The sequence below is a fragment of the Drosophila eugracilis genome, unplaced genomic scaffold (assembly GCF_018153835.1).
Source record: "Drosophila eugracilis isolate 14026-0451.02 unplaced genomic scaffold, ASM1815383v1 contig_1857, whole genome shotgun sequence".
NCBI lineage: Eukaryota > Metazoa > Arthropoda > Insecta > Diptera > Drosophilidae > Drosophila > Drosophila eugracilis.
Genome location: NW_024572707.1, coordinates 26,351 through 42,481, shown reverse-complemented (window position 1 = coordinate 42,481; position 16,131 = coordinate 26,351). Strand labels below are relative to the sequence as shown.

The 16,131-nt window shown below is 40.9% G+C and overlaps 2 protein-coding genes across 2 annotated transcripts; one reads left to right on the top strand and one right to left on the bottom strand.

The window, feature by feature from the left end:
* Window positions 1-2,605: 2,605 nt before the first annotated feature.
* On the top strand, window positions 2,606-3,742 carry LOC108109344 (mitochondrial import inner membrane translocase subunit Tim23). Its single transcript, XM_017217802.2, has 4 exons — window positions 2,606-2,852; window positions 2,913-3,189; window positions 3,247-3,416; window positions 3,477-3,742. The coding sequence occupies exons 1-4, from the start codon at window positions 2,807-2,809 to the stop codon at window positions 3,590-3,592; spliced, it is 609 nt and encodes a 202-aa protein (XP_017073291.1). The 5' UTR covers window positions 2,606-2,806; the 3' UTR covers window positions 3,593-3,742.
* Window positions 3,662-6,258, bottom strand: LOC108109345 (thyrostimulin beta-5 subunit). Its single transcript, XM_017217803.2, has 2 exons — window positions 4,316-6,258; window positions 3,662-4,252 (listed from the first exon to the last, which is right to left on the bottom strand). Exons 1-2 carry the CDS (start codon window positions 4,333-4,335, stop codon window positions 3,772-3,774), a joined length of 501 nt encoding a protein of 166 aa, XP_017073292.1. The 5' UTR covers window positions 4,336-6,258; the 3' UTR covers window positions 3,662-3,771.
* Between the last annotated feature and the right edge of the window lie 9,873 nt (window positions 6,259-16,131).

Sequence of the window (16,131 nt, the reverse complement as noted above, 5' to 3'; positions counted from 1 at the left end):
ATGATATGGAGGGTTTTATTTCCGAAGATTATGAAAGCCCGCCGAAGCGGTTGGCCTGCTTCTTCCAAAATGATTCGGATTCTAAAGCACTTAAAAGGTTTGCTGTGGTTTCTATGGTGGTTTTGGAGTTTTCTCTTTCGCTGGTGGCGTAGTTCAGTTCGCAGTCTTTTAGAGTGCGTGAAATCATCGTAACAGGTCTTTTATTCTGGGACAGTACCGCGCCTATTCCACTCGCTGAAGAGTCGGTGGTTAAGTAAAACGGTAGTTTAAAAAGGTTTTTAATATAAATTTTTTTTATTAAAAATTTTTTTTTAATATTTTAAAATATTCTTCACTGGGTTTCATCAAACCTGACAGCTACTTTTTTCGACATATTCTTGCTGACCGTCCCGGTTTCCTCGTTGAGGATGGCGGTAAGAGGTCTAGCAATAGAGACAAAATTTTTTACAAAGCTTACAAAGGACCTAAAAGAAGGCTAAACAGATTTCTTGGCTCTGGGAATTCTTTTATTGCCCTGACTTTTTCTGAGTCTGTACTTGTTCCTCCTCTACTGACAATAAATCCTAAAAATGCAACGCTCCCTTTAAAGAACTTTGTTTTTCCCGTCCCACCCTCATGTTGGCATCGAGTAAGCGCTGAAGCACTGTGTCAATGTGCTGGACATGTTCCGTTTTATTTTCGGGAAAGATGATAACGTCATCAACGTAGTCGAAGCATATTTTGCCGATTTCTTCCCGCAGTACGTCGTCGATGGCTCTTTGGAAAATACTCCCTGCGTTCTTTAGGCCGAAGGGTAATCGGCAAAATTCGTATTTCCCACCATTAATTGAATTGATTTGGGTCTTCTCCCGGTCCTTTTCAGCCAGGTATATTTGATGGTACCCTGACCTTAACTCTAGGGTGGTAATGAATTTACCTTCCCCAAGTTGAAAACACCTTAATTCTTTTCAGAATAATTTTCTTGAATTTGACTTTAGCCGAACTTGGCACCACTATATCATCGATTTTTGAGTCAAAAAATTTAAGCTTTTCGGTGACGTTCGCGTATTTTATTACGCTGTTGCCTAAGTCCAATGCCTGCCCGCGTTAGCGAATCGAAGCCTATTATAGCATCGAACGTGTCAGTGTATCCAAGAGGAAAAATGGGACGTCTAGTCCAAAAATGCGCATTAAGCACTTGTTTTTGACGTCACTGGAGCCGTAAATAGAGCTCACAGAGAAAGGGGTCTCGACCGGCTCCTTAACGGGCTTTTTTGCCGCCCCGTGTCGATGAGAATTTTTACTGTTCTGCCAGCCTTTGGCGTTGGCGTCTTTGGCCCGATTGCCGCTGGGACGAGTTCTGCCTTTTGTAATTGTTATAACTTTGTGGCTTTCCCCAGCTTGTTCCTTGTCTAAATTTAGCCGTTGAGGGGTCTACCTCCATGGGCTGAACTTTATTGTGGTCATAGGTTCCAAGATCCCTGCGCTTCGGACAGGGATTGTCCCCATCAGGCCTGCCTTGGTTCTGCTTAGGAATGAATTGCGGATTTTTATCCTCACCTCTCCATTGCTTTCCCTGACCTTTAATGTCGTCTATACCTTTCGCGTAAGATGCCGCGAATGCACTTCTTTCGATGCTGTTCTCGGCTTATTGCGCTAACGCTGACGGAAGGTCTTTGGGTTGTGCTGGTAGCACGAGTGACTTGAGTGGCCTTTTAAGCCCTGCAATGAATGCATGAAGGGCGTCATCCCTAACCTCCTTATTTAGGACGGTTGCTGTGTCCGTGTTGTGTGACATGACTATTTTGTTGGTGACGAGCGTGCGTTTCCTCTCGACCTCGTCATAGTATGTCATGAGGACGGCATCTCCTTGCCGACCCATTTCCAAATTTTGCCGCAGCACTCTTAGGGACGTTTTGGCTAGAATTGCATCGAAATTCAGCACTGTGTTGTGGGACGTGAGGAGTGACCGAGCGGGACCGCATATCTTTAACTTAAATAACCTTCTTATTAAAATAAAAGGCAGCAAACGTTACGTTCGTTGTTGGAGAACAAATAAGACTGAGTGTGATATTTGATATATTTTCATAGATGATATAGAATTTAATACGATTTTTTGAAAATATTCTATAACCCTAATTCTGTTTGTACAAAATAATTCGATAAATAGAAATACATGTATGTAAGTATAATATCATACTTACACAGTTTTTCATTTTCGTTAGTTCCAGTGAATTCATCAAAATTCAAAGTGTCACCTGATATTGAAATGAAATCAGGATTTTGCTAAAAACAAAAAGGTACTAGAAAACTTTTTAAACTTCTTTATGTGTGTATGTACATATGTAGGTATAATATCACTTTTACACGTCTTCCATTTTCTTTGCTTCCAGTTCATTCAAATTGTCACCTGATGTGGAAATGGAATCAGGATATTGCAAAATAAAATAAAAATAAAACGTACTAGTAAACTTTTAAAGCTTATTGATTATACGGGTTAATAAATTGGTATGATATTTAAGCAAAAGTACACTACTATTTAAGCAGCTATTAACAAAGAAGTAGTCCGATAATAACTTGTCTTTATCGGATTGCGATTGTGACATCTTTTGTGTGCAACCTTTCAGTACTCATTCTTGACAGTGTTGAAAAACAGGCATGCTTGACTACAATTGTCACGTTGAAAGCAAATAGAAGTTGGGGAATTGATTGGAGCATATGGAACGTTATTGTCCTTAACGTGTCGCCTACCTGAATGCAATTCGATAGAATATTTTTCCGCAAATATTAATACCGTCCTTGACCAACTAAGCGAACAAATTCAAAAATGAGTGACGTTTTTACAAGCAAACCATTCTCTGAAACAGTACCCGGTAAGTAATTTTGTTACGCAATTGTTATATCGCTGACTATTTTCTTATGTTCTTATGAAGATGAAGCAGCAACAACAAACTACGCTTCTGTTGCGACTACTTTTCGTAGGGCTTCTGTCTCGCCGTATCTCAATTATGATTCACGGTACTTGCAGACACAGCCGGAGTTCATTTTTCCCGAGGGTGCCAATAAACAGCGTGGACGCTTTGAGCTGGCTTTCTCGCAAATAGGAACTTCGGTGATGGTTGGTGGCGGTATCGGAGGTATGGCGGGCATTTATAATGGTTTCAAAGTCACCACAGTGCTGGAACAAAAGGGAAAATTGCGACGAACACAGTAAGCTACGAAATAAGTGAGATAATTTTAAAATAAATTGTTCCATCGGAATTGTAGGTTAATCAATCATATTATGAAGCAAGGTTCGGGGACGGCGAACACTCTGGGTACGCTAGCAGTTCTGTATTCGGCGTGTGGTGTACTTCTACAGTTTGTCCGAGGGCAGGATGACCATATTAACACTTTGATTGCGGGGTCTGCCACTGGATTGTTATACAAGTCCACAGGTAAACGGATCTGCTTTATTTTATATAAAAATATATATGTATCTGATCTAATAATTTCAGCTGGCATGCGAAGGTGCGCATATGGTGGCGCTGTCGGGTTGGGCATATCGTCACTCTATTGCCTATATCTGCTGGCGCAAGAAAATAGCACGAGCTCAAGAGTCAAATTTCTGTAAATGTCTGAAAGCTATAGTTGTGTAATTGCGTATAGATTGTAAAGACATTTTGGCGTTATAACGTTGAACTTCGTTTTATATACATTTATTTATTTAGTTATTCGTAAAATTTATTCCATTGAAGATAAAGCCACACATTGCCTTACACAATTCATTTAGAACCCATTTTTGCTTTCGCTCTAATAGTCCAAATTTTCTGTATCTGTTCCAACCACGATTGCCTTGGATCCCCCGTCAACAATGTTATTTGCCGGAGCTTCGCAGCTAGTATCCTGTGTGGAGCACCTTTGGCAGTTACAATTCACAGCTTCCGTATATTGGTATTTTCTAACGCTTTCCTCTGTATTAGGGTGACAATTTTTTAGGATGGCTGTCACTGAGTGCCGCTTGGCGTGGACACAAACTGGATGGAACGAACGTTTATAAGGGAATTTCCAATCGGAAATCTCGCTAGAGTCGCACCGTCCCCAACATGACCACACGCTCACATAGTCCCAACACTCATGTCCAAGCAGATCGGACTGTGTCACTTTATAAGTATATAGGCGACGATGACAGCCCAAGGGCGTGCTAGTAAAATCGCTGTTAATGCGCTCAAATTCCACCAACTTTGAAGCAGAAAAACGCATGACAGACGCACCAACTGACAGAGCAAAGATCCTGTGTAAACATAACATAGCAATGCTAAACCAACAGTGTTAAATGTATTTCAGAATACCTTACAAAACTTCAAAGCAGGCCATTATAGTTTTCGATGCGGCTTCTCTTTATCAACTACGAGGCCTGCAAATAAAATTGCGTATTTATGTAGAAGTCGAAAGTGTAAACTGAGCCTGCGCTGCCAGTAATGGCAGCTTACATCGCAACTTTCGCTTAAGAGTTCTTCATTGTACTTTTGATTCAATTTCAATTCAATGAATTTTATTATAAATATATGACGCTTTGTCTTGATTATCTATTCTATTATAATTATAAGTATAAAAACGTAGACATACATAGATATTCATTTGGATATATATGTAAGTATATGTATACCTTAATCGGCATCACTAGCCTAGTCTAGAATCTAGCCGTTTTTGTCTGTTTAGTGTGTATGTAGAATTTTCTTGCTCAGTCGGATCAGCGCATGCCTACGCCTACTTTTCCAAAAAAATTTAAATTAATTAAAACACCACTTGCTTCCCAAAATATCCAAAATTAATTAAGACGATTTTATTAATAGCAGCGTTTTAAAAGCTACGCCACTCCCGTAGTATTTCGGGTTGCTATTGCTACAGTAGCCAAAAATTAAAAGGTGAGAGCAGAACCAATTATATTTTGACATAGTAAAATAAATTGAAAGCAATAAATAATAATAATAATAGTAATAGTTTTATTAGAAAAAAAATTTATTAAATCGCATTAGGGTATAGGGTGTAGCGGACAAGATTAGCTTTATAGCTTAATTAATTTCCACATTTTTTAAAAATTCTTACTTGAGTTAGCGATATAGCAAAACAAACATGTTTGGCTTAGTTCGTAAAGCTCTGCAACGAATGACTTTTACTCTTTTAAGAAATAAAAAAATTATTAAACGTTTTTATATAATTTAACAATAATTTCAATGATTTAATCTTTCCATGGACATCTGTTGACTCAGTTAAAAAAACGCTTGCACTAAATTAGTCGTCCAATATACCAAAATTACTTTCATTAGTGTTAGTCTCCGAAGGCATAGAATTAGTCGATAATAAATTTGGAATGATTTGATCTGTTCCCACAGCTGAAATAAATTAATTGTCCTTTTAATAAAGTGGAATCTCCGGTCTCAGTATAAATAAGTGCCAAAGCTAAAGTTAGATACTAACTTTTTAGTGAGTTCGTCCATATTTTCATAAATAATTAAGCCTTTGTTGGAATAGCTGGTCCCTATTGCAAGCCATAGAGCATAAAAACTTCCATAGTATAGTTGTTCTTCTTGAAACTGCACCATGGTCTTTTATAGTGGATCCATTATAGTAAGTTCAAGTCCATAAAATAGTATATCATTTCATCCACTACAAAATTGTCATCTTTTTATTTATTATTACAAGTTTCAATAAGGCTTAATATATTGAGTTAACTATCCACGCTATAAGGTGATCTTCATCTAGTTCGACAATCCAATTAAGGTAATTTATCCGTATTCGTTTGATTGCTTCCGAATGTATAAGGTAAGATTGCGGAAGAATAACAATTATCCTTGTATATGTATTTGTATTTTTTTAACGTCAAATATACAAAGCTGTCCAGTTTGTGATGCACATCGACACATTGGTGCATACATATATCACCCACCTGAATTATGTTGAATACAGGCATCGTCAGTGTTATCATCGATCATGCAAATTAATTTTCTCTCCAGTGAATTTGATAAAAAAGATTTATTTTTATTTTCGCAATCGCTTATTCACTACTCTGGGAGGAATAATTTGGAGGCGAAGATGACTGAATTAGCTGTCCATGGATTTATCTCGGGTCTGTCAGAGTTATTTGGAAATTAGTTTTCGGTTGAGTTATTTATAAATTATTGGCGTAAAAGCCACTAAATAATGTGTAATATAACTTGTATATGTTGAGGACAACTCTATTGTGGTAAACAACTACAGAAGTAATTATCGCGGCAGATAGAATAGCAGAGGTTACTACCAATACAATGGTTATTAAAATCGTAGAAACCAGGGGTATACAAATATGTTTTCAATAATAATACTAGAGGTCGTGGAAATTATAGAGGTAAAGCTGTGGTGCAGCTTTTACAAAAGCAATAAAACTAGGGGAAACTCAAATAATATTAAGTAATCATTTTTTTGGCACAATTGGAAAACTAAATATTTTCGTAAACGTTTAAATAGTAAACAATGACTCCCAAAACCCTGCGATGGCATGAATAGTGGGAGTGGATTTCATAAAAAGTTTAATTGCCAACTTGACTTTCAAAATCACGGTTGGTTAATAATTTGACCGTAACATTTCAATCAAGATATTAATTATTCAAGTATGCACTCAATATATATATATATCATATTATTCGGTCACACTAAATCAGGCTTACGAGCTTAAAATTGGATTTCTCGGGTGTTCCCGCCACTGCGACCACCACAGCCACAGCAACTGCCAACCAGTCCAGCTCTGCGAGGGTGGCTGGTGATCGGCAACGGCCACAGACTCCAAAGAAAGTGGAACAGCCGCCAGGAAAGCGAACTCCACGACTGTAGAAGTGGCGGCCCTAATGGGAAGGATCGGACTTTTAGAATCGGAGATGGTGAAGGCAAGGGCAAGTGAAGGACAAGCAGAGGCCGCAAGGGATTCCGTTGGAATCGGGACACGCGACGTTGGAGTGAGCGGTGCAGCGAATACATCGCCATGTTACCCGCCACGGGAGCCGACACATAATTTGGAGGCAGCTGCCATCTCGAATGGCAACGATGAGCAAACCTGGATGGACGCCACGTAGATTGCCTGATCTTCCCGATTTCCATAGGAATGGCCAATATTCCTGTGCGTGTTCAGACGACGGCAGCTTACCAGTTTACAGAACTGGAGAATAACCAGAGGTTAGTGAAAGCCCTGAATGGCGACACCCGAGCATCAGTGAAGCCGCTCCTTATCCACCCTAGCAATGTGCAAGCTGTTATGGAACAGCTCCGATTCCGTTATGGACGTCCGGAGCTATTGATCCGTAGCCAACTGGAGAGCGTGCGCGATGTCCAGCCAATTCAAGAGGCCAACATCGCAAGGATCGTGCCGTTCGCCACTAAGGTGACCAACCTGGCAGAGTTCCTGTAGTCAACCACGACCGGCAACCAGCACCTAGGGAACCCAACCCTAATGGGGGAGCTGATTGCCAAGTTGCCGGTGATCAAGAGGTTTGACTGGTCGAAGAACGCGGCTACGATACAGCCGTATCCGACAGTGGTACACCTGAGCGATTGGCTTCATGAATTCGCCAAATTGGGGTGCCTTGTCACGGACGTCGGAATAAAGGAGCACCCGAAGCGAAGGGTTCTGCACGCGAATTCTGTTCGCGAGGAGGAGCGGTGTGCAGACCGCCCCAGATGTTACCCTTTACGTGAGCGACAACTACACGGATCGAGTCCGCCAGGAAGATGAGGTTAAGTTTTTCATGTTTGCAAGAAGGGCCGCCGATGCAACGTCTACGGATGCCGAATGAGGCATCACTACCTTCAGAATGTACGGAGTGACCAATTTGAACCTTCCGATGCAAAGCTTGCGTCGGGAAGAGGTGAAGGCAGGGAAGGCGAATGCGCGCCTGCCTGTGAAGCCGTATAACAACGCGACGCAAAGGATCCTAATTGGACTGGATCATGCACATCTAGGAATACTCCTCAGAACCAGAAGCTATGGATCAGGAGGACCATATGCAGCAGCCACCGCACTTGGATGGGTGGTGTATGGGCCGGTGAGTGGAAAGACCAGCTCACCGCTTCAGAGATCGTGCCTTCTAGCAGTGCCACTGGATAATCTTCTAGAGGAGATGGTCAGTGATTATTTCGAGATCGAGAATTTCGGAGTGAAGCTGGCACAGTGAGTCGCAGCTGGCGGATTGAAGCCGGCGCCGCCAGTTGCAGATGAAGGCCCATTTTCGGGAAGGAGCAGTTGGGGTGTGTGCAGACATCAAGGAGATGTTTCATCAGATATTTATGCATATTACTTCCAGTCCAGGAGAAGGTACTAGGTACTGGCAGCTGGCTTCAGGTTCGGCGTCAAATATCATCGAGTCCCGAGGAGCGTGCTGACAGGGGAACGTGTCCCTACAAAGTTTAGAGAGATCTGGCGGCGTGGAATCAGTTGGGACGAGCCGCTACCAGACGAGTTAGCAGTAGCCTTTGAGAATTGGCGGCAAGGAATGAGTAAAATTGAAGAATTCCGATGTCCACGCTACTACTTCGGCGATGGACGAGTGCGGACACTACAGCTGCAGATCTTTGTGGACTCCAGCCAGTCGGCGTTCGCAGCAGCGGCCTATTGGCGAGCCACATACGAAAGCGGAGACGTGCGGGCGCATTTTGTGTGAAGACGATTGTGATTGTGCATCATCACCATGAAAGGATGTGCCACAAAAACATAGATGCAACTATTGGAGCGATCCGGCAAAAGTTCTGGATAACAAACTTAAGGAGGTTGCTACGGAAGATGAGGAGCAAATGCAACGTTTGCATGAAACGGAGGGCGCGACCAGAGCAGCCCGAGATGGGTCCCCTGTCAGAGGACCGCCTGGATGGCCATTTAAGTTTACCGGCCTGGATTACCTTGGACCACTATTTGTGACTGTTGGACGTCACACGGAGAAAAGTTGAGTGGCATTGTTTATATGTCTAACCACAAGGGCTATCCACTTGGTCCTGGCCCACGATTTGTCTACAAATTCCTGTATAATCGCCATGAGGAACTTCATGAGCCGCCGTGGGCCGGTGGTCAGGATAAGGAGCGACAACGGGAAGAATTTCTTTGGAGCCAATCGGGAAGCCATAAGGTTCAGCGAAGTGTTTGAGCCTGCACAGATCCAAGGCGAGCTGTCGTCTAAAGGAGTCGAGTGGACCTTTACTTGCCCAGCGAACCCAGCTGAGGGTGGCGCCTGGGAAAGGATGGTGCAGTGCGTGAAGAAGGTGCTGGCGCACACGATAAAGGAGATCGCGCCCAAGGAGCACGTACTGAAGAATCCGTTGATTGATGCGGAGAGCATAGTGAACTCTTGTCCGCTCACTCATCTAGCATTGACGGTGGCAGTGGAATCTCCACTGACACCCAACGATTTGCTGAAGGGAGTGCCGGAAGATCCGGACGTTCCCACAGATGACGGACAGGAGTCCGAGAGATTCGCTAACAGGAAGCAGTGTCGCATAGCAAGAATGATGCGGGTTCGGTTCTGGAAGCGGTGGGTACATGAGTACCTGCCAACACTTGTAAGCAGGGAGAGATGGTGCAAGCACGTCGAGCCCATTCGTCGAGGAGATCTGGTGTTCATATGTGATCCGGCCATACCACGAAGAGAGTGGAAACGAGGCGTCGTGGAAGGGGTGTTCACCGGAAGAGATTGAGTACTCGTCAAGCGACGGTGCGGACTATCGATCGAGCTAAGACGACAATCCGTCCCGCTTCGAAGCTAGCTGTCCTGGACGTGGGGATGTCGCGGAACGGATTAGGGCTATCAATAGTTAAGGTTGAATTTAGTATTCAGTATTGTTTGTGTGAGGATTTCTAGGGTCATGTTATTCGGTTTTACTAAATCGGGCTTACGAGCTTAAAATTGGCGGCCTGGGCTAAACCGATTTGCGCCATCACAGAGAGAGGGAAGAGAAACTTCGGTATGTCGGCTAAGTAATTGTATTTCAGGTTAGGCTAACTAATGTACATATTTCAGAATAAAATACTATCTCCAACTCACTCTATTGTTGCCTTTGATATCGCTAACCAAGCGGCGAAATCAACTAGTATTCCAAAGACATTTCCCCGTGATCGACCGAGCGGCGACAATAATAATTAAATTATCCCAGCACGATCCGAAATCAATTAATGGATGATGGCATCATTATAGCCAGCACACACATTGCAACCCAGGAGCGGTGGTGAAGCTGCCTACGTGGACACAGTGAGACCATGGAAGGGGGTTCGAGGCAAGGATATGCAGAGTTTGCAATCTGGCAACCGAGGCGAAAAAGGATCTCGCCAAACCTGTGAGAGTTGGCCTTAGGGCACGGAAAGCTAGAGTCATAGTGTTTTTTCTTTGTGAATAAACGGAAGTATTATAATGTGCTAAGAAAATATTCCGCCTTCATCCAGTTGCAATCGCCAACCCAATTTCTCAAAAAATCCAATTTGCTCAAACGACACCCAGTTTCGTTGGTAAGGACATTCTGTTTATGGGGATAATACTGTCAGGCCTCCACAGTCCGCGAGGCTATGCACGTTTTTTTGCTGGTTACAATGGCATGGTAGTAACCAAGAGCAAAAACCCATCGGCAACTGTGTGCGCAGCTAAAATAAAATTAGACTACGGTTCCGCATCAGCTGCAGAAATTGTTTTAAGTAGACTCTAGCAGTTTTGGCTTCGCTCTTTGGGTTTAGGAGGTAAGCACCATCCTGAAATTAAATGGTTTATTGGCTCAATAAATTAATCCAGAACTCCAAAGGAAATTCAAATAATTATTATTATTATTCATTATTATTATTATTATTTTTGCACTCAACATTATCTGAAAATTTAACAAAGGAGGGCTTTAACTTTATGAAACCACCAGCTTTATTTTATTCCTAATGAGTCTAATATTTATCCGCCCAAATCCTGAACTCCTGGCATCTTATCTCGGATCTGCTGTTATTCGGAGTTACAATATACATACATTTTTTTATCTCATCTTTTTAGTTATTTTTGTTTTGATATGCTATTTTTAATCGTTTAACTAGCAATACCTTAATCTTCTTAATCTCACCATTCGGCTGAGGCCAGTAGTTTTAATCTGCTCTATACCACAAACTTTGCAATATTCTTAAAACTCACTGCTGATATTTTGTCGTCCATTGTCAGTAGTAAGTTGATAGGTCATGTCTGCAGAAAATGACTATTATTGTATCGATCATGGTCGCTGAAGTTATAGAGTGCAGGAATTTAAAATCCATGTATCGCGAGTAATAATCAATGAAGACGGGCAAGAAATCGCCATTTGGCAAGGGACCCAACAAATCGGAACCCACGGAAGGACACATTGGAAGTGGTGTTATACTCTTCGGTGCTGGATGGTTAAATTGCGAGGCTAACAGGCAATCCCTGCCGCAAGGTCTATGCTAGGCCACCAAACCTTGGAGCATAGCTTACGCTTCATTGCGGATTCGCCTGGATGACCTCTATGGTCTAGCTCTAGCACCATTTCCCGCAGAGAAATCCTTTGTTGAAGATATGTTACACAGACGAGACTAGGTGTCTGAGATGTTTTTGTTTCCAGCCTCGAGCGGCTTTTGGTCGGGAACCAACTCAAACTCTAAGCCAGCCAAATAGTAATAAAATTTCTACCACCCATACTAGTGCCAAGCTCTCTTTTTTAGTTTATGAGTACCGATTTTCCACATCAGAGAAACTCTAGCTGGCAGAAGAAATGATCTGGGGTTCGCATCTTTCGGTGAATCGTAGGAGTACTGCTCCCAGCGCCATAGGGCTTGCATCAGCAATCAGACGTGTTCGATATTTTATATTGAAATATAAAAGTATGGTGTTTCAGCCAAGCGAGTTTTTAAATCGATGAACGCTTTTTTTTAGGGCCATAGAAAAATTGGGTATCTTTTCCCAACATCTATTCCCTCAACGGTTCTGTGCGATCGGCTAAATCTGGAATAAACTTCCCGACGTAAGTAGTCAGACCTAGAAAGCTTCTCGGGTCTCGAAATGAAGTGATAGCATCTCCTTTTTCGGGATCGACATTAATTCTCTTGTCTGTTAGAATGTGTCTAGGAATCTTAAAAGGTGTTTTCCAAACACATTTTAAGTCATTTAATGCTACATTATTATTCTTGAATATTGCCCGGACTTTCCTGACGGTCTCGACAGGCTCGTCTTCATTTGATCCAAAAACGATGTCTTCGTCTACATAATTAAGAACTCAAGAGCTGAATTTTTGCAATAATTAATCGTTTTTAGGGGAACAAACCCCAAAGTGCCCGAACCGCATGCATTTGTTGTGTTTTACTCGTCGCGCAGGGCAGGTCAAGTTTTCGTCAGAGTGACCCATTCTACCACATCTACCACACTTGGTACCCTTGCTTGGTTTCCAAGATGATATTTTACTTATTGTCGCTCTTTCTGACTTAGATATCATTGATTGTGATTGCTTATTTTTTTTTATACTCTACAAGCTTTGATTACCTCGTTCTCGATCTTAAGTGTGCGGTTTATTTAATTCTTATTAATTTATTAATCACCCATTTTCCCTAGATATTATCAATCTCAATATCATTATATTTGCTTATGAGAACAAATTCGTATTTTAAAAGTCATATCGGCTATACCAAGATCATTGTAAATAGGTCTAATATTCATTTCATCTTTTTCAAAAATGATATTCAAATTGGCGATGTCACTTATCAAATGTTTTGGTATTTTTGTATAAGTTTGACATGTTAGAATGAGTCTGTGTGTTTGTGACGACGTTTACAGAAGTAATCTCTTACTATTATTTTAAATCATCAAATGTCATAATTGAATGTGGTTTAGCCCTATCTGGACTCGCGACTTTTTCCTTGTCTGAATACGTGAACATGTGTATTCCCTTAATCGGTTTAATCAATTTCATTAAATATTGATACTTGGAATACCTTGTACGATTTTGAATAATGTATATATTTTGAAATTCAATCGAATTTGGCAATAATGGGATATGAGTAAATTTCTCGCTCCTTTCCCGCTCGCCACAAATTTGATTGACATTTCGAACTTGAATTTGCTTGGTGTGTTCTATAAATCGCGATTTTATTGCTGCTGTTGATGTTTTATGAAGGCAATTTTTTCAACTACCAATGAAAATACTAAAAATATTTGGGTATATATTACGTTTTTGTTCAATATACGATTGTCATCGAAACAGAATAAAATATGCAATAATGCTTATAAATTATAAACAGAATTTAAAAAAGAATCAGTATAGAACTGATGGTGGGTTCGGCAACAACCTAATTAACAAGGTACCCATCGAACTTCATTTAACTTCATATCAATTTTGTGGACCAGGCACGAAACTTGCAGAAACGTGGAGATAGGGAAATTAATCCGCTAAATACGATATTGCATATTCACAATTATAAGACTTGAAAAATCGTCATCGGGACGTTGATATATTAGCTAAAGAGCTTGGGAACGTTTTAAAGCAAATGATAGTGATTTAAAAATCAGTTGGTGGTAATAATAACAGTAAAGAGAGACAGTCGAGATCATTAGCTAAAGCGACACGACATTATCAATATATGGAATCAATTACGATGGGAAATGGTCTTTTTCTAAAGCCCTATTAAAAGGGCTTTGGACTATTTTATAAACCTTATTCAGCATCATCATCAAAAATGTAATATATATGCTACCCAAACGATCACTTACCGATATTGATTTAATTGAATTTGGTAAACCGCACTTAAGACAATTTCGCGGTGTTCTTATGCGTGATCGTCTCCCTAAAAAACCGTGGATCAATTAATGTGGGCTAATAAATTTAGATAACGAAGGCGGTATTGGTACGCATTGGGTTGCATATTTTAAACATTGAATATAACTATAGAAATTACCGAAAATTCCATACATACAAATTTTATTTTTAAAATTTTTATTTCGAAAAAATAATAATATATTATAGATTTTTTTTTTATTTTAGCTTATGTCTTTATGACCCCATGCAAGAGTGTGTGTACTATCTTCTTTTAAATAGCGCTTATCATCTTAATAGTTTAGGGTGACTTTTGTATATTCTTGCGTATATAGTTGATGTAATTTCGATTTAAATAAATACATCGTTTCAACTTGTTTAATTTTTTATACAGACATTCTCGAAAATCGTCAATAGTTAATTTTGAAGTCACACTCATTTTTACACCTTTAATTATACCAGTTACTCGTGGAATAAAAGGGTATTTTAGATTCGTTGAAAAGTATGTAACAGGTAGAAGGAAACGTTTCCGACCCTAATATATATATATATTCTTGATCAGGATCAATAGCGAAGTCGATTGAGCCATTTCTGTCTGTCCGTATGAACGCTAAGATCTCAGGAACTATAAGAGCTATACAATTAGATTAGATCAGATTAAGCATGAAGATGTATGCATATATGGTTTATTGTGCCTCAAATGCGAATTGTTCCCAACTAGCCACGCCCACCCTAACGCCCTCAAAAACCGGAAAACCAAAAATGCAAAAATCTCGGGACCTATGACAGCTAGAAAGATTCCTCTGCAACTTGGCACGAAATTTCATTCGGCCACGCCCGCTCTAACGGCCACTAGCCGGGGAAAACTGTGACGTCTATAATATTATTATGAATGCCTTCGTTTGACCTTGTATAACTTAATTCTGTGTACACATGGTTTGTGACGTCACTATTAGTTACTCAACATGCTTTCTCTGACAATAGGTGGCCCCTTGTGAATTGTGTGACGTCATGTAAGGCCTTATAACCTAAATTTCTTTTTTTTTAAATAGGGAAATAATGTTCCGATGTGTATAGAGTGGAAGCCACAGCTTTCCGCGGTTTGTGGGGGTTATAGTGGTCGTGGCAAGATGTGGCAACTTGCGTTGCGTATTAACCTAAGCAATATGCCTGCTTAATCTCAACTTCCTATCTCTTCCTGAGATCTCAGCGTTCACACGGACGGAAGGACGGATGGACAGACGGACGGTCGGACAGACGGACATAGCTTAATCGACTTCGCTATTGATACTCACGATTATATTTACTTTATAGGGTCGGAAACGGTTCCTTCTACCTGTTACATACTTTTCAACGAATCTAGTATACCCTACTACTCTACGAGTAACGGGTATAATTAACAGTATACTAAGACTGCATTCTGTTTGCGCATCCCTCAAGTCGGTAACTGGGTGCGTAAGTCATTGTGAGGAAGACGTGAAAGACGTTGCTCAACCTTGTTAGACCTCTCGCCAGGTGGTTAAGGTGCAACAATAGCTTGTTGAAGTACTTTTCTTATTGTTCTGCGATCACTTCTTTGACTGGTAGAATATTTATGTCGCAGTGTATGTTTTCGGTCCGAACGTACCACGGTGATTGGTGATTGTTCTCAAGAACTTCGACTGAACTCGCTGGATTATGTCAATATTGCTATCCAAGTTTTGCGATGGCATTGTAAAGCTGGGTGAGATTGCAAACGGATTTTTTCGGATTCTGTTGATTTATGATGATGTTAACGATTTCGTTTGGACGAATCTTAATTGGCTCATGTTGAGGCTGAGGCTCATATGGTAAATTCGGCAAAGTAAACGCACTAGTGGCAGGATTTGGTTTGAAGATATTTTTAAGGTGGTTGGCAAACGTGCTGGCTCTGTCTGCGTCACTGGGCGCCCAGCCGCCTGTGGAATATCTAACAGGCATCACGGTTTCTTTCGGTGAGCTCAGAGTTGGGTGAGCTCTCCATAGTGAGTGTTTTGTACTAGAAATTGACAATTGCTCTATGTAGCTGGACATATGGTGGTGGTGGTGGACATATACTTCTTCTTGCTGTAGAGCTTGAGTAATTTGACATGAGGCTTGCCTTAAGCGTTGCTTAACAGATGGCGATCTGTGGTATTGTCACTCTCAACGTCTCAGCGTCGCTTTTCGAGAACGAGCTCTTCAATTTGTAGATTTGTCTCCTTTTGATTGCATTGTCAACTTATAGATTGAGGTGTTGAAGCTCGAGCTGCATAGACGAGAAAAGACTCCAGTGAATAAACAAGTCTACGTTGACTTCATCGTTGAGATGAGGTCTTAGCTCAATGTTTGAGCTAATATCCTTAACCCAATTGGTTT

Excerpts from the sequence above, each read along its gene's own strand:
- LOC108109344 (XM_017217802.2), top strand. The coding sequence starts at position 2,807 with ATGAGTGACGTTTTTACAAGCAAACCATTCTCTGAAACAGTACCCG. Across the intron at positions 2,853-2,912 it reads ATTCTCTGAAACAGTACCCG|ATGAAGCAGCAACAACAAAC; the intron begins GTAAGTAATTTT and ends GTTCTTATGAAG. Across the intron at positions 3,417-3,476 it reads ATTGTTATACAAGTCCACAG|CTGGCATGCGAAGGTGCGCA; the intron begins GTAAACGGATCT and ends TAATAATTTCAG.
- LOC108109345 (XM_017217803.2), bottom strand. The coding sequence starts at position 4,335 with ATGGCCTGCTTTGAAGTTTT. Across the intron at positions 4,253-4,315 it reads ATGGCCTGCTTTGAAGTTTT|GATCTTTGCTCTGTCAGTTG; the intron begins GTAAGGTATTCT and ends ATGTTTACACAG.